At 32.7% G+C, this 27,618-nt stretch overlaps 1 protein-coding gene across 1 annotated transcript; it reads left to right on the forward strand.

The window, feature by feature from the left end:
* The first annotated feature begins 911 nt into the window (after positions 1–911).
* On the forward strand, positions 912–3,064 carry LOC141686947 (protein phosphatase 2C 51-like). The gene is made up of 3 exons (XM_074492059.1): positions 912–1,722; positions 2,171–2,276; positions 2,558–3,064. The coding sequence occupies exons 1-3, from the start codon at positions 1,171–1,173 to the stop codon at positions 2,893–2,895; spliced, it is 996 nt and encodes a 331-aa protein (XP_074348160.1). The 5' UTR covers positions 912–1,170; the 3' UTR covers positions 2,896–3,064.
* Positions 3,065–27,618: the final 24,554 nt, after the last annotated feature.

Below are 27,618 nucleotides of genomic sequence, written 5' to 3' on the forward strand. Positions count from 1 at the left end.
TTTTATCGATATCGGTAAATTGAGTTTGCTTTACAATGTTGGGATCAAGTAGATATTTTATCCACGTCAAAATTATATTTGGTATTTGATCCGGGCTCATTCGGGTAGTGGGTGAATTGTGGAAATATTTAAAAATAGTTTTTAACAACTATTTTGTTATGTGTTAATTGAATTATTATGTATTTATTATTACTTAAAATGTTGCTTGCCATATTTTTTGGACTAAAATGCAATTATATGAAATTATACACGATCTGGACGTGTGTTTATTAGAGTTTATTACGTGGTACATGTTCTGTCTCGTTCTGTGTGCATTTGCATACGTTATATTTATTTTCAGGATTTATTATTAATTTAGAAAATATTTCAGTTTATCAAAAATTATTGGACCGGGCCCCAACTAGGATATCAAAGCCCACAAAAATTGCATTTTTATTTTTATAAAATTAAAGATCATTCGAATGTTCCGTGTTTTCGTTTTTTTTGAATTATTCGTAATTTTTAGGGAATTTTGACATAAATATTGTATTTATTTGAAAATATTATTTTTAAAATTTTTCACTATAATTATTATTTTTGGGTCTAATTATTTTAATTAAGGGATAAAAACACCATTAATTAATTTTTAGGGTATAGATTTTTTGTAAGTATAAATAGCTAACACACATTTCTATGATTTTAGTCACCAAGAAAGTAAAGATTTGTATTTTTTACATGTTCTTTCTAATTAAATTCAAATAAAAAAGATAAAAATATCACTTATCTTTTCTAGTAATTTATTTAAATTTAACCTTAGGTTTTCGCATGTGATTATAAGTTAATATAAAATAGTATTAGAATAAAACTTACACAATTCTTTTTAATTAAAACTAAATTTATTGGGATGGTTAGGAATCACATTACATCACATTTATCTGTATTTAATTTCAATTATTAAAAACTCTAAAAACTACGTAATCATCATCTTAGACGTGCCTATATCTTAGGCGTCCATGGCTCTCTCTTTTCCTCTTCATTTTAACCCCTTCCCAGCTCTCTTCTTTTCCTCTTCATTTTAACCCCTTCCCCGTTATCAGAGTTGGTCAGTAGTACTATTGTGATGCATTAATAGTACTATTGATTGAGTTATTTCTCATAATTTCATTGAAATAAGTCTAATTATATCTAGAAATGATGAGAAACCAAGATATAGTTAATTCAGAAGATGAATACACAAACACACCTGATGTGCCCCAAAATAAGTCTGAGAATACAAATAATGTACCAGATACAGATAATCAAATAAACGGTAATGGTAAAGTTGTGAACTATGATTCACATGGTAGTATCTCGGTGAAGGGAAGAAGGAAATATATGGAGGATGCTTTGACAGTAGACTTGGGGTTTTTAATGTGGGAATCAAATAATTATGACTATTTTGGTGTGTATGATGGTCATGGTGGCTCAGAAGTAGCTCGGGCTTGTCGTGACCACTTACACCTGTTGGTTAAAAATGAGGTTGAAAAACAGGCAAGGAAAATTATAGACTGGGAGAAGGTAATGGTCACAAGTTTTCTTAGGATGGATGAACATGTGCTTGCTGAAGGAGTTGAGGGTTCAACAGGATCAACTGCGATTGTTGTTGTGGTTGGGGAGGAGGTTCTGGTGGTTGCTAATTGCGGAGATTCCAGAGGTGTTTTTTCACGTTCATCCACTGTTGTGCCATTGTCTTTTGATCATAAGGTATGTTAGTAAATTTAGAGTCCAAGGCTAGTAAATAATTATCTTCATACCAGAGACAGAGAGTGAGTACCATAAATACTATGTAAACATAACATGGTGTGTTCATAAATTTTTTCTAAAGAAAAATTTTCTTTAACAAGATTTTATACTTCATAAACATATGTGGATGCAGTTACATATATTTGTAGAGAATAAGGTTCGTGTTTGTAAATTTGTGTTTTGAACACCTCCTGTAGACATTGTTGCATTGCATCCTTGGAGTGCACGGTTTATCCCAATGTGATCATATGCACATAGACATTTTTATCTGACCAGTTCGTAAGAATTTTAGCCATCATCAACTGAGCAACCTATTATATTATAATATTGAATTTACATTTTGAGTTACATTTATTTTAAATTTTCTTTTTGTTGAATTGCCTGATTCAATCTTTTAAATTATGATTAGCCTGATCGACCGGATGAGTTGAAGAGGATCGAAGTCTCTGGTGGAGTGGTTGTCAACTTGAACGGGAAAAGAGTTCAAGGAGTTCTTTCAACTTCAAGATCTATTGGTACTTAAGTGATAATTCTATGATTTCAAATAAAATGATATATAAAAGAGTCATCTTTCATAAGAACATAGGATAGAATAAGTTAAAATTTAACCGATTAGTCATTTTTATTGAATCAACAGATTATCAAAGGTAATTAAAATTTGTGATGGTTACCTAAATATCCCGACTTAATTAATTAGTTAAGGAATACAGCATTACTTATAAGCGTATTTATGAAATTGCATTACATTGTTGTTATTAAAAAATATATGTTTAAATCATATTGAATCCTGATTTAGGGGACGAGCACTTGAAACCATATGTAGTAGCTCAAGCAGAAGTTACAGTGAAAGCGAGAAGCGACCTTGATGAGTTCATAATAGTAGCTAGTGATGGTTTATGGGACGTAATGTCAAATGAAGATGCATGCAAAGTTGTTAGATTTTGTTTGCAGCGACAATCACAGGAAGGATCAAAGAAGAAGTCTAGTGTAACCCCCGGCAATGAGAATGAGCCTAAGAGTCGGGCTGCTGTAGCTGCACTAAATCTTAAAAGGATAGCAATGAAGCGAGGCAGCCAAGATAACATAAGTGTTATCGTCATCGATCTGCAGAAACTCCACAAAACTTCTGCCTAGAAGAGTTTTGAGGGAGCTCTTTCGTTGATGTCAGTCTTTGAGTCAAGACTATTCTAAGTCCACTCGAAATTCGTCTAAATTTAAATTACTGTGTACCTTGTGTGAACTATGTGTGCTTATGAATTTCCATGTCAGTCTGCAACTCTTATGTCCTGTTTTCGAATTATTACCCCACTGTTGTAATATAAATCTATCTATGTTTTTCAACTTTTAATCCGTGTTGTGATGTAAAATATCTATGTTTTGATTATTTTTTCGTAGTGATTTATGACTAGTATATATGTTTTATTGACCGTAAAATCAATATTTGGTCAAGAAGCTGACTTGCTTTTCTTGCTTGAAGTCTTGAATATTTTGACTAATAAAAAACATGGGAATGGTCATCGTCAACCGATTGTTAGCACTACTATATCATATTGAAGAATTTTTTTGCACTTTTAGTGATATAATAGATGTCGCAACAATCACTTGCCTCTGTCTAACGTCCACGGAACATTACATGTGCTAATAACAATTCCGAAAAATGGATAATTTTGCTGAATTAATGGTATGTTTGAGATAGAGTCCATACTATGCTTTCCGTTATCATTAGTCTCTATCAGATTGTTTTAGTACTTGTGTGAGTTGATCATTAGATGGACAAGAATATTTAACTCTTATTTATATACACCAGTAGATTCTCAACATCCTATAAAGCCAAAACTTTCTGTACGTATGTCTAACTTCACAGCAGATTAGTAGAGAAAATATCTATATCTATATTTTAAATTATCATTGATAGTATACATAGAAAAAACTGATGCACAGATAGTACATATATATACAACTTCGAAGTAAGAATTAAGATAGCTCCACTGCCTAGTTCAGAATTCAGATAGGTAAAACAATGCACAGGTAGCCGTAGTACTGAAGATAATAGTAATTCTAAGTAATTCAAAATTTATATCAAAATAGTTATCAAAATAATTATAAAATGATGTGACGTGATAAGTGTCGAAATTTATCACGTGCTTTCATTTTCCATTTGCATGTCTGCACACACACATGTTACTAATACAATCACAAATTTATAGTTGGTTGTAAATTTATGGTATATTTTGATAATAACACTGACATGCTCTTCATCCACCAAATTGGATTTGCATTCTTGTGAAGTAGTAATTACTAGTAGAAGATTGGGGAAGATGGAGTTGGAGGATAGTTAGAGAGTGACCCTGGCCATTAAAACTCCAAAGCAGATAAAATTGACCCTTTCAAGAAGCAGACATTGCGTTCCCAATGCACATCCAGTTTTTACACTATATTTAGAAAATACATGACCCATGAAAGAGAAACAACTAGATTAATAAACCTGTTTCTTGAGTGCTTCCATTCATATACAACCAAATATGCATGCAGATGAATGCAAATATAATAACATAATGAAACTCCTCTGTTTCAAAATAATTATCCAATTTTTAAAAAAAGTTTTGTTTCAAAATAATTGTTACACTTTTAATGTCACTATTCAAATTAGAAAGTTAACTTTATATTTTTACGATGAATTTTACACCACACAATTATTATATCACTAATTTCTATTTTCAAGATTAACTCTTTATCACAAACAATGGTGTAGTTAATGCAATAAATATGATAACTTATACGGTATAACTTTTTTAACAACGTTAAAGTTTTTAATATGAGTAATCTTTTTAAAAGTGGACAATTATATAGAGAGCATACAAAACTCATACGGCCGTATCACACAAATCCACATTGGCAGTATCTGGAATCTCGGTTGGAGTCGCGTGAGTAAGAGTGGTGCCCCAGAGTACACAGACCTCGTGTTTATCTATTCTTCCAGATGAATAAGTGAAAACTAATGGTAAATTATTCAACCAACCTGTACCCCAACTATTCTCCTCCTTCAAGAATAACAATTTTTATACAAACTTAATTGGCAGAGAAGAGGAACCAGTACTGTATAGATTCCTGCATGGTTCATGTATTTTTGTTGTGGATAATGTTAGAGAGCACAAAAATAGTTTACTAAAAATTTCCTTAAGGACATGATAAATAATGTGATACAATAATGCATTTTGATTGGAATATTAATTAATTTTTTTTACTACTAATTATAATAGTGTTAGAATAATATAAGAACCTTCTATGATGGTTTTAGAGTAAATGATTCCTTGACATGGTATCAAAATTCAGACCGGCAGAGGACTTTGGCAAATTTATGTCCCAAAGAGGGGAGTGTTAGAATAATATAAGATCATGGAAAGTGCCATTCTCTAACACCTTGATCATTGACATATGGTATATGTAATGTTTGAAAAAATACTGTTTGGTTTTCCAGCCACAACTTTTTTTTTTATCAATACACATAGATTAGATTACTCAGACTAGTGATGTTAAAGTCATAAAGATTCTCATCTTTATTTTGTCTCTTTACTTTATGATTCGATTTGTCTATCTACTCAAAGGAATAAGAGCATTTCAAGAGATTCTTAGCTCACTCTTTAAAAATAATATAAAAAATTAGCTTCTAGCAAGATAATGTAGGTTCATCTCCATTTTTAGACTCACTCTTTATATATTATTTTATAATTAAAAGTATATTGAAGTTATAAAAGGACAAAAGAAGAGAGAGAAAGAAAGTGGAGAAATTATTTTAATATAAAATATAAGTTAAGAGTCAGTTAGATTCTTTTAGAATAGAATTGAGGAGATACAAGAGGCTCTAAAAATCTCTTGGAGCTCAAATTTTAGCATCACTAACTATTTTTAAATTTAAGACTCCTTTTGGATTGGGGATTGGGGGTTGGGGAGGGATGGGTTGGGTTGAGAGGGGTTCAAATATAACAATCCTTGTTTGGGAAAAAAATGAAACGGAAGGTTGGTGTTTGAGAGGGTTGGCAGAGGGTTATGGGGTAATCGAAAACATGGAGACTTCCGATTTGGGGGAATTTTTTTGGCCGAAGTTGTCTGCTATTTTCTCATTTTAACATTTTTTTGCTAGGATTTTTACTTTCTTTAACATATATTAATGCAGGATCTTTATTTATTCGTTTAAAATTATTTTGGTACATAGATAACATACTTAGAAATATAATTTATTTTAATTGTAATTAAATATATTACATATATTAATCATACTTGCTTAATTAATTAATCATACTTGCTTATTTTCATGTAAACGTATTTTGGCAATTGTACCTGAAAAATAAGATTTTTTTTTCATGTTTGGTAGTAGTACTCAACCAAAAAAAATTATTTTTCACACTTAAAGGTACACTGCTAAAGCAAATTTCCTTTAACCATTCTGGTAGTTAAATTGACGAGCATATTTGTCTAGCATTTTCAGGGGCGGACCGAGGATTTAATCTCTACCAGGGTTAAAATAATTTTTTTTAACGCAAAATAATTTAAAAATACAAAATAAACATGAGCTGAATCATAATATTAACAACAGTAGTTTACAACAAAAAGACTAACTCTGTTCCAAGGCAAGCTCAACCACTATTAAACTAAATTAACCTAATATCATCAAATAAGATTTAACTAAATGCCAGAATTAGAACCTCCAAATCGCAAATCATAACATACATCATAGATTTTTTTTCAAATTATCTATTACATTATTTCGATAAAAATTTAAATTATAACCATCCCACATATTAAAAATAAGAATTGACATAAATAAGAAACAAAATTGCAATTTTTATTACTAAATCAATATCGAAACCCTGGATATAAAATTGGAAAATTAGAAATCCTAATTAAATTGCAAATATAATTTTGTTTAATTAGATTCTATCCTAAAGAACCAGTTTGATGATTTTGAACAAATTTATATTGGGTTCATCTATACAAATTTATGGGCCGAGCCCTAAATAATCATTTGGATCTCATTTATAAATAGACAACATAATTACAGAGCTGATTATTTCTTTTTCCTAGGTGGGCTGGATTTTATTGAGGGCTTATATACTTAAGGGTCCGCTGGACTTTGACCTGGGCTGGAGCCCACCCCCCTTCAACGGTCCGCCTCTGAGCATCTTGAAACTATATATTTTTTCGGTCTTAGTATATTCAAAATTTGGGTGTGGAACAAAAATTAATATTTTATCAAGAAAAAGAGTTAATAGCTATAGAGTGACTTTTGGAGTATAAATTCTCTATTTAAGCTCTTAAGTCAAAATATAAAGAAAAAGAATGAAAATGTAATTCAAACTGAATTTTTAGTGATTTCTTAAAACGCGAAGAGCCCCTCTTTCTTTTTTATTTTTAAAAGTCACAACTCACTCTTAATTTATATTTTATAATAAAATAATCTCTTCATTTCCTTTTTCTCTCCCAATTTTTTTATTCTTTTAGAACTTTAATGTACTTACAATTATAAAATAATAAATAAAGGGTTGATTTAAGAATTACTGTTGGGATGCACATATTTTATCTTTTTAATAACTAATTATTTATAATATTTATAAATAGTGGGTTAAGACTTAAAAACCTGTTAGACTTGCTCTTGAAATAAATGAGAGAATAGATTTTTAAAATAAAAAAATTACTAGAAATTTATTGGAGTTAACTTTTTTAACATACTCTTTATATTTTGGCTTAAGCCGGTTAAACCTGTTGGAAAAGGAGGTGCAACTTACTCATCTGTCGCTATTATCACTCAAACTCAAACTCCAATCGGCCAAAATAACCATGAGCGGCTACGATATTATAAGTTTCTTGAATAATGGATAAAGAGATCCATTGAACTTGCTCTTACTATAACCTGGTTAGGGTGGCATTAGTTGCAAAGCTTTCGGTGTATGTACAGACACACACTCAATGTCACACTTCTCAACCCAATTAACGCTAGTTTTATAGTTGCAGTCTTGTCGTTAGTGTTGACATAACTAAAGCGCGAGAAATGACCAAAATGATATAATTTGGAGATAAAATTTCAAAATGACATAATTTGAATAAATGATACTCCCTCTATCCATCCCATTTGTTTACACTTTTGTTTTTGAAATGTCCCTTCCAATTATATACATTTCAAAATTTTCCAAAAATAGTAAAATTTTTATAATTTTTAAAATAATTATATCCACTACTTCTCTCCACTATACCCACTTTATACATATAATATTAATCGGTCACACTACTTTACTCACTTTTTTAACTTTCCTCCACTACTTTATCATTTTTCTTAAATTCCGTGTCCAACCCAAATGTAAACATTTGGGAGGGACGGAGGGAGTACAAAATAGCACGTTTTTCCTTCGTCCCTCCCAATTATTATCATTTTTCTAAGTGAGTGTTCGACACGTATTTTAAGATGAATAAAAAGTTTAGTTCTATAACTTTTTCTTAAAAAAAAATTCTTTTTTTTCCGAATACAAGTTTAAACTTTCTATTTTTATTCAGAAAAAGAATTTTAAAAATAAATAAATTATAGAACTATATTTTATATTCATCTTAAAATTCGTGTTGGACACTCTCTGAGAAACGATAAGAATTGACGGGGATCTAGAAAGTACATAAAGTAGCATTTTGAAAACAAATCAAAATAAGCCGTTTTGGCTGCACGATATATTGTATTTTTTTAATGCACAAATTGTAGCGTTTTGCGTTTTGTGTTTAGTTTTATTTTATTTATTTTTATTTTGAGCTTTTTATTGTATGTTATTTTGGGACCAGAAACATCATTTTATGTTACGTTTTTTATAATCATTTTTAAATTTAAAGGTGTACCTTAATTTGATAATTTTTAATTTTTCAGGGTTTAATAATTCCTTTTGAGTTATAAAAAATATTAAAAAATTGAATAAAAGATACGATTAATTTAACAATTTATAACATTTTAGGGTTCACCAACCCCAATTTAGATTTGAAATATTAAATTGATTTAAGGGTTAGAGCCGAGTCTAAACCCAAATTTAATCTACGGTTTAGGGCCCTAATAATCAAACTCTAATTTAAATTTTAGACCCAAATTTAACAGTTTAAGTGTTAAAAATTCTCCATTTAAAATTTTAATTTTTGTAAATGTCTAAAAGACAACAAAAAGTAGCCTTTCCCCGTAAACATCATTTTATATAGCGTTTGAGTCTCACAATAAGTACAATATTTTGGACTTTTCTTCCCCAACTAATAGCCTTTTACGCGCCTTGTAGTGTTATTTTGATCCATTTTTACAACACAATATTTTGGATCTTTTTTCCCCAACTAGTGATATATATGGCTTTCGAGTAAATCCACATAAAATAAGAAGAGTACGTTACAAAATGGTGGTTGAACTTTATCCCGTTTTACATTTTAGTGATCGAAATTTAAATTTTATAATTTATATACGCAATATTTGGCCAACATATTGCAATTTCAACTCCAGCCATGTAACTGTAAAATTGGATATTTTAAACTCCAGTCATGTAACTGTAAAATTGGATATTTCAAACTCCAGCCATGAAACTATAAAATTGGATAAAATTTATTAACCAATTTTTAATTTACTTTCGTAAGATTAATGATGTGCAAAATTGTTTAAAATTCATTCACCAATTTGTAGTTTACTCTAATAAGAATAATGATGATGCCTAGGGGTGATCATCAAATCGCAAAAAATAGCCCACACTGTACTACGAAAAATGGTTTTTAATTCTCACGGTACGGTCGCGGTTTGAATTTTTGATTAACCGCGCGGTAAGGTACATGTTGCGGTTTGATAGCAGAATAGTGTGGTTCAAATCACACTCCAACGCAAGTTTATTTATTATATATTATATAAAATTATATAAGTACATATATAATAATTCGACCTTTAAATTAAAAATATTTTTATTAATGTTTGTTGTGCAAGACATGCATGTACTATAACAAGACTAAGTCAAATTGACAACCCTAAGTAAGTTGTATTGTAATCTTAGTTTGCATTTTGTATTATAACATTTAAAGTCTGTAAAAATGTCAAAGAGCAGAATGGAGTCTTTTTCTGTAAACAGTATCAAGCCTAAGAATTTTATCTGAAAGAAGATCGAGAAGATCATGCCTTAGAAGAATTATGAAGAAGCTTGGAGTTGAATAAATCTGTTTTGAGAAAAATATTCTAATCAAGATTTCTACAAGTCAGAGATTTACTGTTATAGAGAAGTCATTCGAGAACTCCAGAATGACTTATAGAGAAGTCAGGAAAGCTACTAGAGAACTCAGAGATATCGACAAGTCAAATTGAATACATGAAGATTGGAGATATTGACAAGTCAAATTTCACTAGAGAACTCAGAGATATCGACAAGTCAAATTTCACTAGAGAACTCAGAGATATCGACAAGTCAAATTTCACTAGAGAACTCAGAGATATCGACATGTCAAATTTTACTAGAGAACTCTGAGATATCGACAAGTCAAATATTACTAGAGAACTCTGAGATATCGACAAGTCAAATATCACTAGAGAACTCTGAGTTATCGACAAGTTAATTAGTCACTAGAGAACTCAGAGATATCAATAAGCCAAAAAGAAGACATGAAGATGAGAGACTTCGACAAGCTAAATTCTCTTATAGAGAATTCAAAGACCTCTACAAGTCAAAACAATTATAGAGTAATGAGAGATCTCGATAGGTCATTATACTTATTGAGATGTCAAGTTCTCTATATACCAAACTGGAGATCTCGAGGTAAAACTCAAAGTACAAAGTGCAGACCAGTTCAATATCCAAGATTAACAATCAACAAACAATCTAATCAAGTTGGATTGATAAGTCTACAAAAGCAGCTTGAAGAGTACAAGATCAAAGGCCAAGATTAACTGACAGAGTAAAGTCACAGGCGTGCAAGATTAGCAAGATACACTAAGCCAAAAATAGATAGATTTGATTATCTATAAATAGGGTTTAGTACATGTTGTTGCATGCTGTGTAATAACTAGTGTTTACTATTCTATAAAGTAAACACTGGATGCTTTGCAAGGAGTAATAATTTAGATAAGAAAAATCTTGTATTCTCTCAAGAAAGAAGCTAAGCTTTTTATCAACAAAGAGCCTAGAAATTTTGTAGCAAAATATTCTTAATTTTAATATAAAATTAATTGATTTTTGAAAGATCTGTGTCCAGTGTTCTTATTTGTTTAATTTCAGTATTAACACAATTCACTACAAAATTTAATTTACTTTGTTCACCACCTTAAATATTCAAGAAAAGCAGAAAAATACAAAAACACATTCACCCCCCCTCCGTGTGTGATTCATTATCTAACAAGTGGTATCAGAGCAAAATCCGAAAGTAAACAGATTCAAGATCTTGGAAGAATGAATACACAGAAAATCAATAGCATTAAAATCCCTACTTTTGATAAAACTAACTACACTCTTTGGAAGAAGAAAATATTGCTGTTTATCAGGATGGCCAGTCCACTATACATTCAGATTTTCAAAAATGGGCCCTTCACTCCTATGGTTAGAATTGAGGAATTTACAGATGGTGACATGGTCATCCCAACTCATTATGTTCTTAAAGATCCTTCAGAGTACACTGAGCCTTAGAAATAAAAAGTTTCCCTGGATAGTGGCTTGCAGTTGATCCTAATAGAGTCGCTTGACAATGTAATGTACAATAATATTGTCAACTATGACACTGCTAAGCAGATCTGGGAAAAGATAGAGATATTATGTGAAGGAACTGAGGAAGTTAGGTCAAATCAAAGAAGGATATTGATTTCACAGTATGAGGGTTTCATGGCTAAGCCAAAAGAAAGTATTACTGATGTGTTTGAAAGGTTTAACAAGCTGATTAATGACTTGCAGCTGCATGACAAATACTATGAAGCTGAAGAAGTGAACTTGAAGTTTCTGCTCACACTCCCTGACCATTTAGAACAGAAAATTTCAGCAATCAGAGAAGGGAGAGACTTGAGTAGGATAACTCTGGAAGTTTTATATGGAATCTTAAAAATATATAAATTGGAAATGATTCAAAGGAAATCATTAGAGGCTGGTCAAGGGCATGTTGTAGATGGTTCAAGTGCTCTAGTTGTCAATGAAAGCCAGACCTCAAATGATGAGCCAAGATCCCAGACTTCAGTTGTCTCAACAAGTGAGCAAAGAAACAATGATTCAAAGGATCAAGTCATACTGGAATTGGAAGAAGATGAATTCTACACCTTGGATGAACTTGATGAGCTAGATCAGTCAATGACCTATTTGGCAAGAAAGTTCTCTAACATTAGAGTAAAGAAGCCAAGATTCTTCAAGGGTGAAGGACAATCATTCAACAAAGACAGAAGCTGGAAAGGAAAAGGGAAGTACACATCTGATAGCAAAAATGGTTACAAAATTGGATCTGTTGACAGATCAAAAATAAGGTGCTATAACTGTGATGAGCTAGGATATTTTGCTATAGAATGCAGGAAACCCAAGAAAGCAAAGAAAGACAAAACTTATCTTGAACTAGAATCAAAGTATGAAGCTCTTTTGAAGAAACAACAAAAAAAAGCTTACATTGCAGAGGGAAAGAGTTGGGATGATTCTGATAATGATGAAGATGAGGAAGTTGGAAATTATGCACTTATGGCTTTGGAGCAAGGAGAGTCATCCTCATAAAAAATACAGGTACCAACTCTTACCACCATTGATTTAAATGTGAGTCAATATAAGGAAACTGATGAAAGGATGAGCACAGAAATGTTTCACATTCATACAAGTATAGTTGATGTTAATCAAGAGGTTAGCAGATTGACAAAGATAAATGAGAAGCTTGAAAATGAGAAACAAGAAACTGAATTGTTACTGGTAGAGCTTGAAGCTGTGAAACAAGAAAATGCATATCTAAAGAACAAGCTCAAGTGTGCAAATGAGATTGAAGCTGTGTTAATGAAGAAGTTAGAAAAGAATGAAGTCAAGTTGAAATCTTTCAGAAATGCATCTGAATTGGTTGGAAAATACCATGAGAAGAATAAGCCATATGCAAATATTGCTATTGGTCTTGATTATGATGCCTTGAACGATAAGAAGAAAGTTGTAGGTAAAAAAGGAAAAACAAATGAAAATGAAGATGTTCCAGCTATGCTGAAAAAGGTTGGTTCGCCTATGTTTAAAGCATGTAAAACAGACTTCAGTGAAAAGGAGTTGATCATAAAGCAAGAAATTGATGATGAAGACAAGGAGAAGAAAAATACAGAAATAGCTCAATCTTCCAAGACTGAAGAGAAGCTCATAGACAACCAAGGTTCCAAGATACCTGTCAAGGAAACAAAAACTGAAGATGCAAGAAAGAAGAAGAAAAATAGAAATGGTAAGATTGGAATAAACAAAAGTAATAATTTTGCTTATGTTGCAGATGCTCCAAGAAAGAAATGTGAGAAATATGGCTCTGTGAATCACGTAACTCACCTTCGTAAAAAGGTTGTTAGCAAGCCGGTTGAAGGAGCCTGTAAATACAATGAAGCTGATGCAAATGATCCCTACTCATTTTGTGACAAGTTTGATTGCATCCCTTGCAACTTGAAAGTGATGAAAAGTTGCCACAAGCTAAGAGTAGACCTCAAAGAAACAAAAATTGGGTCTACAACAAATAGGGAAAATACACAACAGTCAATGAATTCTATTTTATCCAAGACAACTCATTCTACCTCTGCTAAATCCGTTAACAAGAAGAAAATGCCCAAAACTGCTTGGGTTGCTAAACACACTTAAAACTTATTGTGTGCATGGCAAAATGAAGAAGGTCATATGGATCATAGACAGTGGATGCTCCAGGCATATGACAGATGATAAGGCCCTGCTATCACAATTTGAGGAGAAGGCTGACCCTTTGGTGACCTTTGGAGACAACAACAAAGGATTCACAATGGGATATGGAAAGATTATTTCTGGAAATATTGTCATTGATGATGTAGCATTGGTAGCTGGTCTTGAAGTAAATCTTCTCAGTGTCAGCCAGTTTGCAGACAAAGGTTTTAAAGTTTTATTGGACAAAGAAGAATGTATTTTCATTAGCAAAAAAACCAATGAAGTTGCTCTGAAAGGAGCAAGGAAAGGAAGCTTGTTTGTTGCAGACTTGGACTCAACAAATGAGGATGGTATTTGTTGCTTCTACACCAAGGCATCTATAGAGCAAATCAACTTATGGCATAAGAAACTCTCATATCTAAACATCAAGGCAATAAACACCTTGGTCAAGAAAGAGTTAGTAAGGGACATGCCAAAATTAGAGTTTGCTCAAATTGAAGTTTGTGAAGCTTGTCAGAAAGGAAAAATGAAAAGATCAAGTCACAAGTCAAAAATTGTGAATTCCATAAGTGCACCATTGCAACTAATTCACATGGATCTGTTTGGGCCTGTAAATGTCTTATCAATTTCAAGGAACAAATATGCACTTGTGATGGTGGATGATTTCTCAAGATACACTTGGGTAGAGTTCATGCACTCTAAAGATGAAACTCCACATATCATAATTGAGCATATAAAGGAGATAGAGAAACCGGCTGAAGATCAAAACTGTGCGAAGAGATTGAGAAGTGATAATGGAACATAATTCAGAAATACAACACTGAGTGAATTCTGCAAAAGCAAAGGCATTGTTCAAGAATTCTCTGCTGCTAGAACACCTCAACAAAATGGGGTAGTTGAGAGAAAGAACAGAACATTAGTTGAAGCTGCAAGAACAATGCTGCAAGATGTCAAGTTGCCAACTAGTTTTTGGGAAGAAGTTGTTAACACTGCATGCTATACTCAAAACATATATCTCATTAACAAGATTCATGGAAAATCACCTTACTCAATCATGTTTAAGAGAAAGCCTACTGTAAAGCATCTTCATGTGTTTGGAAGCAAGTGTTACATTTTAAAAGACAACTGTGAATATGTGGGAAAATTTGACTCAAAGGTTTTTGAAGCAATTTTTCTGGGATATTCATTGGAGAGAACTGCCTACAAGGTTTATTTAATTGATCAAAAGAAAATTATGGAGAGCACAGATGTGACCTTTGATGATGAAAAGTGTCCATGCTTGGAATGCCTTGATGAAAATGAAGCTAAAGTCCATGCATTTGAAAACCTCAACATTAACAGTGATTCTGATGAAGAAGATGAAGTCAATGCACAACAAATGATGAATGAAGAGACTATTGAACATGAAAATCATGAAAATAGAAACTCATCTCATACACCTGAATTTGATAGCACAAACTCAGGGGGAGATAGAGAAGAAGAATCTACCAGTCATACAAATAATGAAGAAAAAGATGAAGGCACCAGTTGATAAACTCACACAAAAAGTGGGATAGAAGTCACACTAGAGAAGCAATTATTGATGATCCAACTGCTGGTGTGAGAACTAGAAGTGCAACTGCTAATGAGTGCCTACATGCATGCTTTCTGTCTCAAGTAGAGCCTAAGAAAAATGAAGAAGCTCTAATGGATCCTGATTGGATATCTGCTATGCAGGAAGAGCTGAATCAGTTTGAAAGAAAAAAGTTTGAGAGTTAGTTCCCGCACCAAAGAACAGAAGTGTAATTGGAACAAAATAGGTGTTCAGGAACAAGATGGATGAAAATGGTATAGTTACTAGAAACAAGGCAAGGTTGGTTGTAAAAGGCTACTCACAAGAAGAAGGAATTGATTATGATGAAACTTTTGCTCCAGTTGCAAGACTTGAAGTAATAAGGATTTTTCTAGCATTTGCTGCTCATTCAAACTTCAAAGTGTATCAAATGGATGTCAAAAGTGTCTTCCTAAATTATGAGTAGGAAGAAGAAGTTTATGTGCAACAGCCACCTGGATTTGAAGATCCAAAATTTCCAGATTTTGTGTACAAGCTACTCAAGGTTCTATATGGACTAAAGCTGGCACCTAGAGTTTGGTATGACACATTGTCAGTATTCTTACTTAAACATGGTTTTACTAAAGGCACTATAGATAAAACTCTCTTCTACAAGAAGCATGGTGATGATAGGATCCTAGTTCAGATTTATGTGGATGATATCATCTTTGATTCTACCAATGAAAAGTTTTGCCAAAGATTTTCCAGGCTTATGGAGAGTGAATATGAAATGAGTATGATGGGGGAATTATGTTATTTTCTTGTACTTCAAGTCAGTCAAAGGAATGATGGAATCTTCATCAGCCAAACTAAGTATGCCAAAGATTTATTGAAAAAGTTTGGTATGGTTGATTGTTCACCTGAATCTACACCAATGTCTATAACAACAAAGTTGGATGAAGATAATACATAGCTGCAGGAAGTTGTGCTCAAGTGCTTTGGATTAGAAATCAGCTAATGGATTATGGCCTAGTGTTACACAAAATTCCAATTATGTGTGACAATACTAGTGCTATATCTATAGTGGCTAATCCAATCAATCACTCTAGAACAAAGCACATTGATGTAAGATGCCATTTTATTAGAGAACATGTTGCAAATGGTACCATTGAGCTCATTTTTGTTCCAACAGAAAAACAATTAGCTGATATTTTTACTAAACCTTTGGATGAAACAACTTTCACTAGACTTGTAGGTGAAATTGGAATGCTTAATTCTTCATCCTAAGGCAAGAACTCAGCTAATATTTTGCAGCAGATTAATTTCGAGTAAATCAACATTTATTTGATTTAACTGGAAATTATTTGAAATATGAATTATAAATATTTAAAAAATCTCTGCATATTTATTTTTTAAAATTCTAAGTAAACTGCTCATTTGTTAATTTACATCCTTAATATGTAAAATCAACACAAGGCAAAATCAAAGTGATAAAAAGTATATAGAAAACTGAGTTCTCGATAAGTCTAACTAACTTATCGACAAGTCATTTTGAGACTTCTCGAGTGAGTTCTCAATAAGTCAATTTACTGACTTCTCGAGTGACTTCTCGATAAGCTTTATTATGACTTATCGATAAGTCATTGTAGAGTTCTCTATAAGTAATAACTTACAGAGTTCTCTACAAGTATAATTTCTAGACTTATAGAAAACTCAGAACTAAAATAATTTAATCCAATAAATTATTTTGGTAAAATACTTTTGGCAAAATTATTATGATTTTACTTTTATTGATTCAAGTAAAAATTGGAATCAAATTCAGTTCATTTTGGACAAACTGGGTATTTATTTGACATTTCAATAAGCTTATTTTTAGTTCTCTACAAGAATAGATAAAATGACTTATCGATATGTTTTTCACATTTCAAAATGACTTCTCGATAAGTATATTCCAAATGTCTATTTTAACTTCTCGACAAGTCATTTGCTTTTACTATAAATACCCAGACATCTCGATACATATACATACTTACACATTCGAGAACTCTAAGTGACCTAGCTTTTTTATTCGAAAACCGATTTCTCTCTCGTTTTCACTCCTTTCTCACTAATTCTTCTTACCCACTAAACTTCATACTCAAAACAATGGCAGCAAACAATATTGTACCTTTCATCCCAAAGGAGACCAACTTCCTTGCATTTTTAGATGCAAATCAAGCACCTGAAACTTTCAAATATTTTGTCAAGTTCTTATTTGACACCTACTTTGTAGGGGCTCTTACTGCTAATCTTATGCTTTACTTGGATGTGTTAGGGGATTTTTGGAACACAGCAGTAACAAGGACAATTGTGCATGAGAACCAGGCTGTATCAATTGTGATAAACTGCACAATCAAGAGCCAACAGGTGGAGATCTTTGAGGATGATGTCAATATGGCATTGGGAATACCTATTGATAAGATGGTGGAGGCTCCAACTCAGGATTAACTCTATAAATTTATAGACTTCATTAACTATTCTGAGAAGATCAATTTGTCAAGCATGAACAAGAAGCACCAGAGGAGAGAATGGTCCTTCCTGTTTGATTCAGTGATAAGGGCTTTCACTTGCAGGAAGTCAGGGTTTGACAACATATCTAGTGTTGTCCAGAAACTGGTTTACTCAATGGCTCACAACAAACAACTCAATGTAGGACACTATATACTGGAGAAATAGAGCACCGGGCTAACAATTCCATTGGAGTCAAGAGGTAAGGAAATCTTTCTTCCTAGATTTATTATGTCTGCTTTAAACCATAAAGTCAATGATATACATATGCTTGAAGGAGTAAATAGGTCATTAATTGGAAACTGTAAGCAAGTGTCCAAAATTCTACTTGGATCACTTATTACTAAGAATAAGGTTCCAGTGGGTCTTAAGTTAGCACCTTTCATGATTGAAAGATTTAAGACCTACCCTTATTCCATGCCAGACATGAGAACCAGTGCAAGCCAACCTAGTACAACAATGGTTCCTGAGCCTATGGAAGCACAAACACAGGCACACCCACAGTAACCTACCCATGTTGAACCTATTTCTTCACAACCATTAGCAGCTAGGAAACCAACCACTTCATCCTCTCAAAAGGGTGAAGTGAGGAAAAAGAAGAGAAAGGAGATAACCCTCACAGTAATAGATGAGAGTGGTGAAGATCAAACACAAACTGAGTCATCCTTGGTCAAAAAACCAAAGAAGGTTAAGAAATATGAGCTGACCACTCAAACCACCACTGTATCCTCCCAAAAGGATGCAATTATAAAAATGGGGACTAAACAGACTCTAGATACATCCTCTCAACAAGGTGTATCTATTGAAAAGAGCATTCTCCCCAATGCATCTTGTACAGAGTCTGCACAGCCAACACTTAAACAAATTCAAGTGTATGGTAGAAGAAATAAGGATGGCACACACAGTGAGAGCACATCTATTGAAGCTCCCTCACTTACTCAGGGGGAGCTGCAAACACTCACTACTGAACAACAATTCTTAATCTCTCAAATGTCTTCTTCACATACAACACTTGAATCCATTTCTCAAGTGCAAGATCATTCAAGTGACTTGGTTCAAGAAACCTTGCTCATCACTCAAACACTACAATCAGATGGTGAGAGGCTACTAGGTGGGGTAGACCTTGATGATACCATCAAAACCATGAGGGGTTCATCAGTTTTTACTGAAGACCCCATAAATGTTTCAAATGCACCTTCATGTGCAAATCAGCCTTCACAAGCTGTTAGGTTTGAGGGTAGTACTCCTGAGGGGGAGCTATCTAAATCCTCTCCAATTCAATTGGAGGTTCCTGTTCAAGGAATAACTCCTCTCAAAACCCTAGCAGAAATTGCATTAGCAGTTGATGCTAGGAGTACAATTGTCAATGACCCTGCTATGGGAGAGGCAAGTTTATCACATTCATGTGACAGTGCTTTGCAAGAAGCACAAGGGTTTGAGACAGGTGCACATGACAGTAACCCAGTCAAATCCCCTCTAATTCAATTAAAGATTCCCGCAACTAGTGTGGAACAACAACTTGTCATAACCACAGTACCTATTGTGAGTCAAACTGTGACCTCTGTCACAGGTGGTTCAGATCCTTCTCACCCACCTTCAACATCACAACCTCAACAACCACATCTTATTTCAAATTGGCTACAAGAAGCTGCACCTTTATCTAATCTGGAAGATTTCAGGGTTGATCAGCTTGCAGGACTTGTACAAATCTCTCAACAGTTTCTGACCTTAGATATGTCTAACCAGGACTATCAAACCATTATGCTCTCCTATCAAACAGATGTCCAAGAGCAACAAGACAAAATTGTTAATGAAGCTGAACAGGTTGGCAACTGTGATGCTTGGCTGAACAAGGACTACAATCTGGAAATGGAGGGTGTTCTAGCTAAGTTCAGGGAAGATTATTTGACTATTTTAGGCAGCAATGCTAAAGCACTGACTCCTGGTCAAGTTTATGATGCCATTAATGAAGTTTCCAAGGCTCAACTCAAAGCTTTCCATCTCTTTGGAAAAGCACTAGAACTCAAATTGATTGGTCATGAAGACAGGGTGAGAAAAATGGTAAATGAGAAGATGGATGAGATTATACCTTCTCAGGTCAAGATCACCTCAAAGTTTCAACACTTTGTTGACCAAATGAAAAGACCATATTTGACCACTATGAAAAAAGATGTCAAAAATCTCAGACTGTCTTTTATTGCTCTTCATGAAGTGGTCCAACAACAAATCACTAATTCCAATGATACAGAGATCAAGCTGGACCAGCTTCATCAGACCAGATATGAGCCTTCTACTTTGCTTATGAATGGAATCAAACAAGCTATAGAAGCAACTTTTGGCTCCTCAACATCTATCAGCTCTCATCAACCTGCCTCAACCTCTATAAATATTCAAATCCAAGCACTTCAAGGTCAAGTCAACACTCTGCAAACTTCAAATGACCAGCTCACAGCTCAGGTACATGCTCTCACTATACTGGTGAAGAGTCAACAGGCTGACATTCAAGCCTTGGTGGACTCCCACAAGCACCTACAAATGCAAAATTCTGTTGCTTTGGGAGCCATCATGGGTAAGCTAAACATCCCATTTCCTGCACTTCCTGAAGCTGTGAGGCCCGAAATCCCTACTCCCCTTCTCATGCCTGCCAACAAGACTAAGGGGGAGATTGAGGCTAGGCTATCAAGATCAAGATCATCTACTCAAAATGTCCAAGCTGCTGAAAAGAGCATAATTCAAGAAGTAGATATTGGTATGGAGAGGCTCATTAGGGCAGCTAAGAGACCAAGTCTGAGCAGGGAATTTGATGAATTGCTCAAGGCTCTCAGGGCTTCTCTCAATAACAATTTCTTCACCTACAAGAAAGCCTTGGACATGACAATAAACTCAATAAGGGTGATCTTGGTAACAAAAGACAACTTTTAGGAGAAGAGGATTGTGGTCAACATAAATGACTCAGGGGTAGACAGGTGTATGCAGGTGTCCCTCAACTATCTTATCTCTAGGAGAGCATCTGAGTTGGACATTCTGATAAGCAAATTCAGAATATTGATTCATGAAGACACTCTCTTGCTAACTCAATTGAAAAATGCTCAAGTGGCTGCTTTTCCTGAAGCATACCTACAACCAAGCAAGGGAGTGGCATACATCTGTCCTACCACCAAACATTTCAAACACTTTCAGATTCCCAAACAGTATGTCATGGCCAACAAAAAGCTTATCATGACTCTGAAAACTGAGTTGAAGTCCAAGAAAAACAAAACTATTGAGGATGAAGAAATGATTAAGTTGTTGAAGAGGTATCTAAGAAATCCAGAAGCTAACTTGCCTAAAACTCAAATCAATAAGGATAACTTGGATGATGATGAGCAGAAAGATGATCAAAAACCTTCTGGCTCAAATCCAAGTCAATCCTCCAAGGCAACTGATAGCAAGGATAAGAAGCAAGAAGAGAAGAAAGATGATGATAAGAAGAAAGGAAGTGAGAGGAGAAGCAAGAAGAGACAAGATGGCTCAGAACCACATCAAACCCTAAAAATCCAAACAAATCTAGCTCAACCTTCAAAACTATCAAACTCCAACATCAAACCACCTTAAACCTCTAAGCCTAAATTCCTATACAAACAAACTGCTAACACATTTCTAAAAATACCAATCACCACAGGCCAAACATCTCTCAAGAAAATCACAAACCTACCTTCTGTCAAGCCATCACACAAAACACATTTCAAGTCTGTTGGGAGAAAACCTAAGATGGCTAAGCCTACTGAAAAAATTGAAGTCACTGCAAGGGCCATCTGGAATTATTTCAAGCAGAATGATTTTCTACCTTTAAATTGGCGCATTTCAGATGAAGACTATTTTCAACAACTAGCTGAGGAAATAGTTAGAGTCTGGGTTGTTACTCTAAGGGAAGTGAGAATCTACTATGAAGATGGATACTTCACATTTCTAGGCTGTACCTTGATGGACACTCTCTCTCCCACAAAAATTAAAAGAGTGATAAGCTTATTTAAGGATAAGGATACTGCTACAAGAGCATGGAGATCTGTTTTAGCTGAATGGTTGATTGAAAGGGAGGAAAGAAGAGCAAGGAATAAAGCTGAATCTGAGGAGAGGATAAGGAAATATAATGAGGAGATTGAAATGAAATGTACATGAAAAGATTAGAAGAACTCAAGACCAAAGGAACGAGCAGAATTTCTAAAGATGGAAAATTTCTAAATATCAAAGCTGGAAAATTCACAATATTTAGGATTGATTTGTTAAATGGTTATCCAAAGGCAGATAGACTTAAACTTGTGGAAGCTCTAAGCGAGACATCAATCATAGAAGAACTTGAAATTCTTGTTTACTTAAAGGATCTCATTAGAGAAGAAACAGAAGCAAAATAGTCTTTACCTGATGCTTGTAACTATTTAAACTCTGTAAATTACCTAATGTATAAATGCAACAATTTTGTCAATTTTTATGTATTAGTCTTATTTTCCATTGAAGCTTGGGGTTAGTCTTGTTAACAAACATGAATTTGTGTTAAGCAATCTTCTCACAAATTGGGGGAGATTGTTGTGCAAGACATGTCTTTACTATAACAATACCAAGTCAAATTGACAACCCTAAGTAAGTTGTATTGTAATCTTAGTTTGCATTTTGTATTATAACATTTAAAGTCTGTAAAAATGTCAAAGAGCAGACTGAAGTCTTTTTCTATAAACAGTATCAAGCCTAAGAATTCTATCTGAAAGAAGATCAAGAAGATCATGCCTTAGAAGAATTATGAAGAAACTTGGAGTTGAATAAATCTGTTTTGAGAAAAATGTTCTAAGTCAAGATCTCTACAAGTCACATATTTAATGTTATAGAGAAGTCATTCGAGAAGTCCATAATGACTTATAGAGAAGTCATGAAAGCTACTAGAGAACTCAGAGATATCGACAAGTCAAATTGAAGACATTAAGATTGGAGATATCGACAAGTCATTTCTTCACTAGAGAACTCAGAGATATCGACAAGTCAAATTTCACTAGAGAACTCAGAGATATCGACAAGTCAAATTTCACTAGAGAACTCTGAGATATCGACAAGTCAAATATCACTAGAGAACTCTGAGTTATCGACAAGTCAATTAGTCACTAGAGAACTCAGAGATATCGATAAGTCAAAGTGAAGACATGAAGATGAGAGACCTCGACAAGCTAAATTCTCTTATAGAGAATTCAAAGGCCTCTACAAGTCAAAATAATTATAGAGTAATGAGAGATCTCGATAGATCATTATACTTATCGAGATGTTAAATTCTCTATATACCAAACTGGAGATCTCGAGGTAAACTCAAAGTATAATGTGCAGACCAGTTCAAACTCAAACTTGTATTGACAAGTCTACAAAAGCAGCTTGAAGAGTACAAGATGAAAGGCCAAGATTAACTGGAAGAGTAAAGTCACAGGTATGCAAGATTAGCAAGATACATTAAGCCAGAAATAGAAAGATTTGATTATCTATAAATAGGGTTTAGTACATGTTGTTGCATGCTGTGTAATAACCAGTGTTTACTATTCTATAAAGTAAACACTGGATGCTTTGCAAGGAGTAACAATTTAGATAAGACAAATCTTGTATTCACTTAAGGAAGAAGCTAAGCTCTTTATCAACAAAGAGCCTAGAAATTTTGTAGCAAAACATACTTAATTTTAATATAAAATTAAGTGAGTTTTGAAAGATCTGTGTCCACTGTTCTTGTTTAATTTCAGTATTAACACAGTTCACTACAAGATTTAATTTACTTTGTTCACCACCTTAAATATTCAAGAAAAGTAGAAAAATACAAAAATACATTCACCCCCGTGTGTGATTCATTATCTAACAATGTTGATTTAATATAATAATTTTTTTACTAGAATGTTGGAAACCTACTTTAGCAAATGATTCAACTTCGATAACATTAGTATTACACATTGATGTGAAATTTTATTATTATTATTATTATTATTATTATTATTATTATTATTATTATTATTATTATTGTTATTGTTATTGTTATTAATATTATTGATAATTTTTATAATTTTTGAAGCAAATGCTAGTCTACTCTATGCGGAATTCAGTATTTACAATTAATACTGTCATTTTTAAATAAGAAATGGAATTAAATATATGTGAGTTACATATATTTGTTTAGTGACTAATGAAGAAGGAGTTACAAATAAAAGTATTAATTATAGTGATTGTAAAATTGATTAATAATTCTAGGCAGTAACATATTCTGGGGGGAGACATGGAAGGTTAAACCTATATATAGAGGATTATTTCCTACAAGAAAAAGTATCCAAACATAACTTGTTCACTCTATTTCTGGAACCCATAAAACATATTTTTCTAAAACTATATTGCATGTCTAAACTACACTTGTATCAGATCGATGTTAAGTATGTCCATACTTAAAATAATCGTAAAACTAATTAAGAAATATTGTTTTTTTACAAATTAAATATGTCAAGTCAAATAAATCCATTGCACAATATGAGATACATCAAACTTCCTACTCTTAATATGATAGATTTAAGAGTTCATATTCCACATTACTCATTTTTAATATTTTTTTAGTTTTGCGATATAGATCCGTTATGTAAATCTTACATCTTTGCATGATTATTAAATATAGTTATTAGATTTAAAATGAGATAGACATTTTTTTTCATTAACTGGCATTTTTGGAATATTAAAAGGTACTAGCAACTTCGGTTGTAGTCGAGAAAAAAAATTATAATCTTTTTGCAGTTTCAAAATTGTCACTAAAAGAGATGATATTATTTTGGCATGTACTCCCATTGTCCCATTCATTTCTATACACTTTCCTTTTTTGGACGTCCCATTCAATTGTATACATTTCAAATTTACCAAAAATAGTAAAAATTTAATAATATAAAAATCAACTACATCCACTACTTACTCAAACTACACTCACTTTATCCATTAGATATTGATTGGTCCAACCACTTTACCCAACTTTATATTTTCTTCTCACTAAATTATACTTTTTCTTTCTCTCTCATCCCACTATCTTACCAAAATTATCAAAAATAACATTATTTTACTACTATGTCTTATCCTCCGTGCCCAAACCATTTGTATACAAATGGCTGGGACGGAGGGAGTATGAAATAAAATATTTGTGATTATATATGGTTTTATTATTTGCTGGATTTTTTCATTGAATGAAATTTTTTCTGAGTAAATATCCAGAAAACTTGAAAGAAATAAGATAAGTATCGGCGACAAATTGTTTTGAGATTGTCCATTTAGACAATAGTGAGCAAATTGATGAAGCAAAAAAAGAATTTTGTTAAAAAATGAGATATTAATGGTTTTGAGATAATATATAAATATCATTGAAAAAATGACTATATTTTATGGACTCCGTGAAAGTGGGAGTCACGCTAATTATTTAAATATGACGAATATTGAATGCATGTGATTTGAATTTTTTTGTTAAAATAGACGATATTATACTAGAGAAAATTTCTAGTGGAGCTCTGAATAAAGGAAATGAGTGTAAATGTTAATTTATTTGTTAGCATGATCGTATAAAATATTGGTTATTCGATGGTAGATATTGATTAGTGGTGATTTATTCGATGTATCACGTCATATGTAAAGAGTGATTAGATACAATTGACATTCGTTGAAATATTTTTACAAATGATATGTAAAGAAAAGAATAATCAGATTAAAATTTGTGGAAAATTTGGATAAAGTTGGCAACGGTACAAAATACATAAACTAAGTCGTACAGTTCGCTTTTTTGAATGCTCCAAGATAAATAAAAAATATACAAACTAACATATTGCTTTTTTCCTTCAAAATATATACAAAAAGATTCGACCAAAAAATTGGACACAATTGAATTGGAGAACTATCCAAATGCACAAACTGAAGTAAACTCCTTAAAAGCTGGCATGACGCTCCAGCGCCTCCTCCTTGTTGATCCTCAATCCCGACATATAAATTTCATCCTTCACCACCTCCGAACACAGCCCGCGGATCCACCTCTCCTGATACCCCTCTTGCACACGTGCAATATATGCGATCGTACATTCTTATATGAGTTGCAACACTCGTACTTGACGACTTAAACTTCCGCGCGGGTGGAGTATGTAATGATTGTCACTTTCTTCTCCTCCGACGGAGGTGACATCACCATAACCTCACCTTTTTGATCTTCCGGTAATCCAAATTTTCAAGTCAGACTCGCCGGTCCATTTTCTTCTCATTATACACGGGCTCCGCCATTGCTACTATAACAAATTATATATGCACACAACCAAACATGAAATAAGCATAAAAATCAATCTAATTATAATTCAAATATGTCGAAACACAAATATATATAAGTGTATTGACCTATATAAAATCTAAAATCGAACATATATGAATTAAACTATAGTAATGTAAATAACATTAACACACAATTAAATGACAAATAGTGTGCATGATAGATTTCAGGATGTTGGATAGGGTGGTCTCATCCTCATTTCTCCTTTAGGTTGCCCTTGAAAGGATATATATTTCAAAATATATTAAAAGTGTTTTTCAGAATATATTAAGCATTTCGCAAAATGAAATTTTTTCACAATGACTTGAACAATAAACAAACACAGTTATGCATTCATGGCGAAATAACATCTAATCATATTTGTAAATTTATGAACAAAAATATTCATCGCTCTAATCAACAAATCACTAAATTCTTAATATTTTATTGAAATGTGCACAACCTTTATTAATGTAAATCTAAAACTAAAAGTGTCCAACATTGATAACTAATATTTTACGCCCAATAATAAATTTCTAAAAACAACTGTAAACCCATGATCATCACTATTCTAGTAAACAGGTTTTGAGGCCCAATTCATTACTAGGCTACTGTCACTATATTACAAAAAAGGTTCGAGGCCCAATTTATTATAAGTTTGTTAATGAAAAGAAATTTAATATAAATATTTGTACGTAGAATGTAGTCCACATACATGCTCTTATATATACAAACATACATATTTATAAAAATTAATTCATAGTACAAAATATCGTTAAAATTTATTTACAAATCATTGTAACCTTAAAATCATTGTGAATATAAACTTTTAGTCCCAATTAAAATCACCGTCTTTGTCATTAATATATTTAATTCATTATATTCATAAAAAAATCAATAAGCCCGGAAAATTTTGTTGAAATATGCACACGTTGAGCCCTTTATAAAAGTATATCTAGAACTAGAAGTGTTTTATATTGATAAGAATATTTGCTCCAAACAGAAATTATTTAAAACAACCACAAATAATCATCACTCTACTAGTAAAAAGGTTTGGAAGCCCGATTCATTAGTAGGCTGTCGACATTTTATTATCGAAAAGGCTTTGAGGCCCAATTGAATAATAGGTTGGTAATAAAAGGATACTTATTATAAAATATTTGTATCTAGAATATCTGCACTTATATATACGCACACACATATGCACATAATTGTTGTCCTCGCCTCTTCCTATAATAGGTTTTCCCTTTTCTTTATCGGCCACAATCTCATCGTTTAATTTAAAACCTAGTTGAAATCGAATTGATTCTAGTTTATTTATGTCTAGCGAGAACAAATCTTTCGTATTATTCTTGATTTAATATAATACCATACAAATTCAGATATTAAACTTAGATCTGCTTACAGTTTTGATATGTTATCAATTCGGTTTTTGCTAAGAGGCTCTTATATCATCATTAATTCGTACCCAAAAATATTAATTGTTGGGTTGTTGTAAACAATGAAGAAATTGCTCCATGAAGATCGAAGTGAATGAAGAAATAATTCATCGGGTAAGATTTTTATAACTTTATTCAGTTAATGTATCCCCACTATTTATTATGTTAATTGATTCATTTTTATAG

The sequence above is a fragment of the Apium graveolens genome, chromosome 9 (genome assembly GCF_009905375.1).
Source record: "Apium graveolens cultivar Ventura chromosome 9, ASM990537v1, whole genome shotgun sequence".
Taxonomy (NCBI): Eukaryota; Viridiplantae; Streptophyta; class Magnoliopsida; order Apiales; family Apiaceae; genus Apium; species Apium graveolens.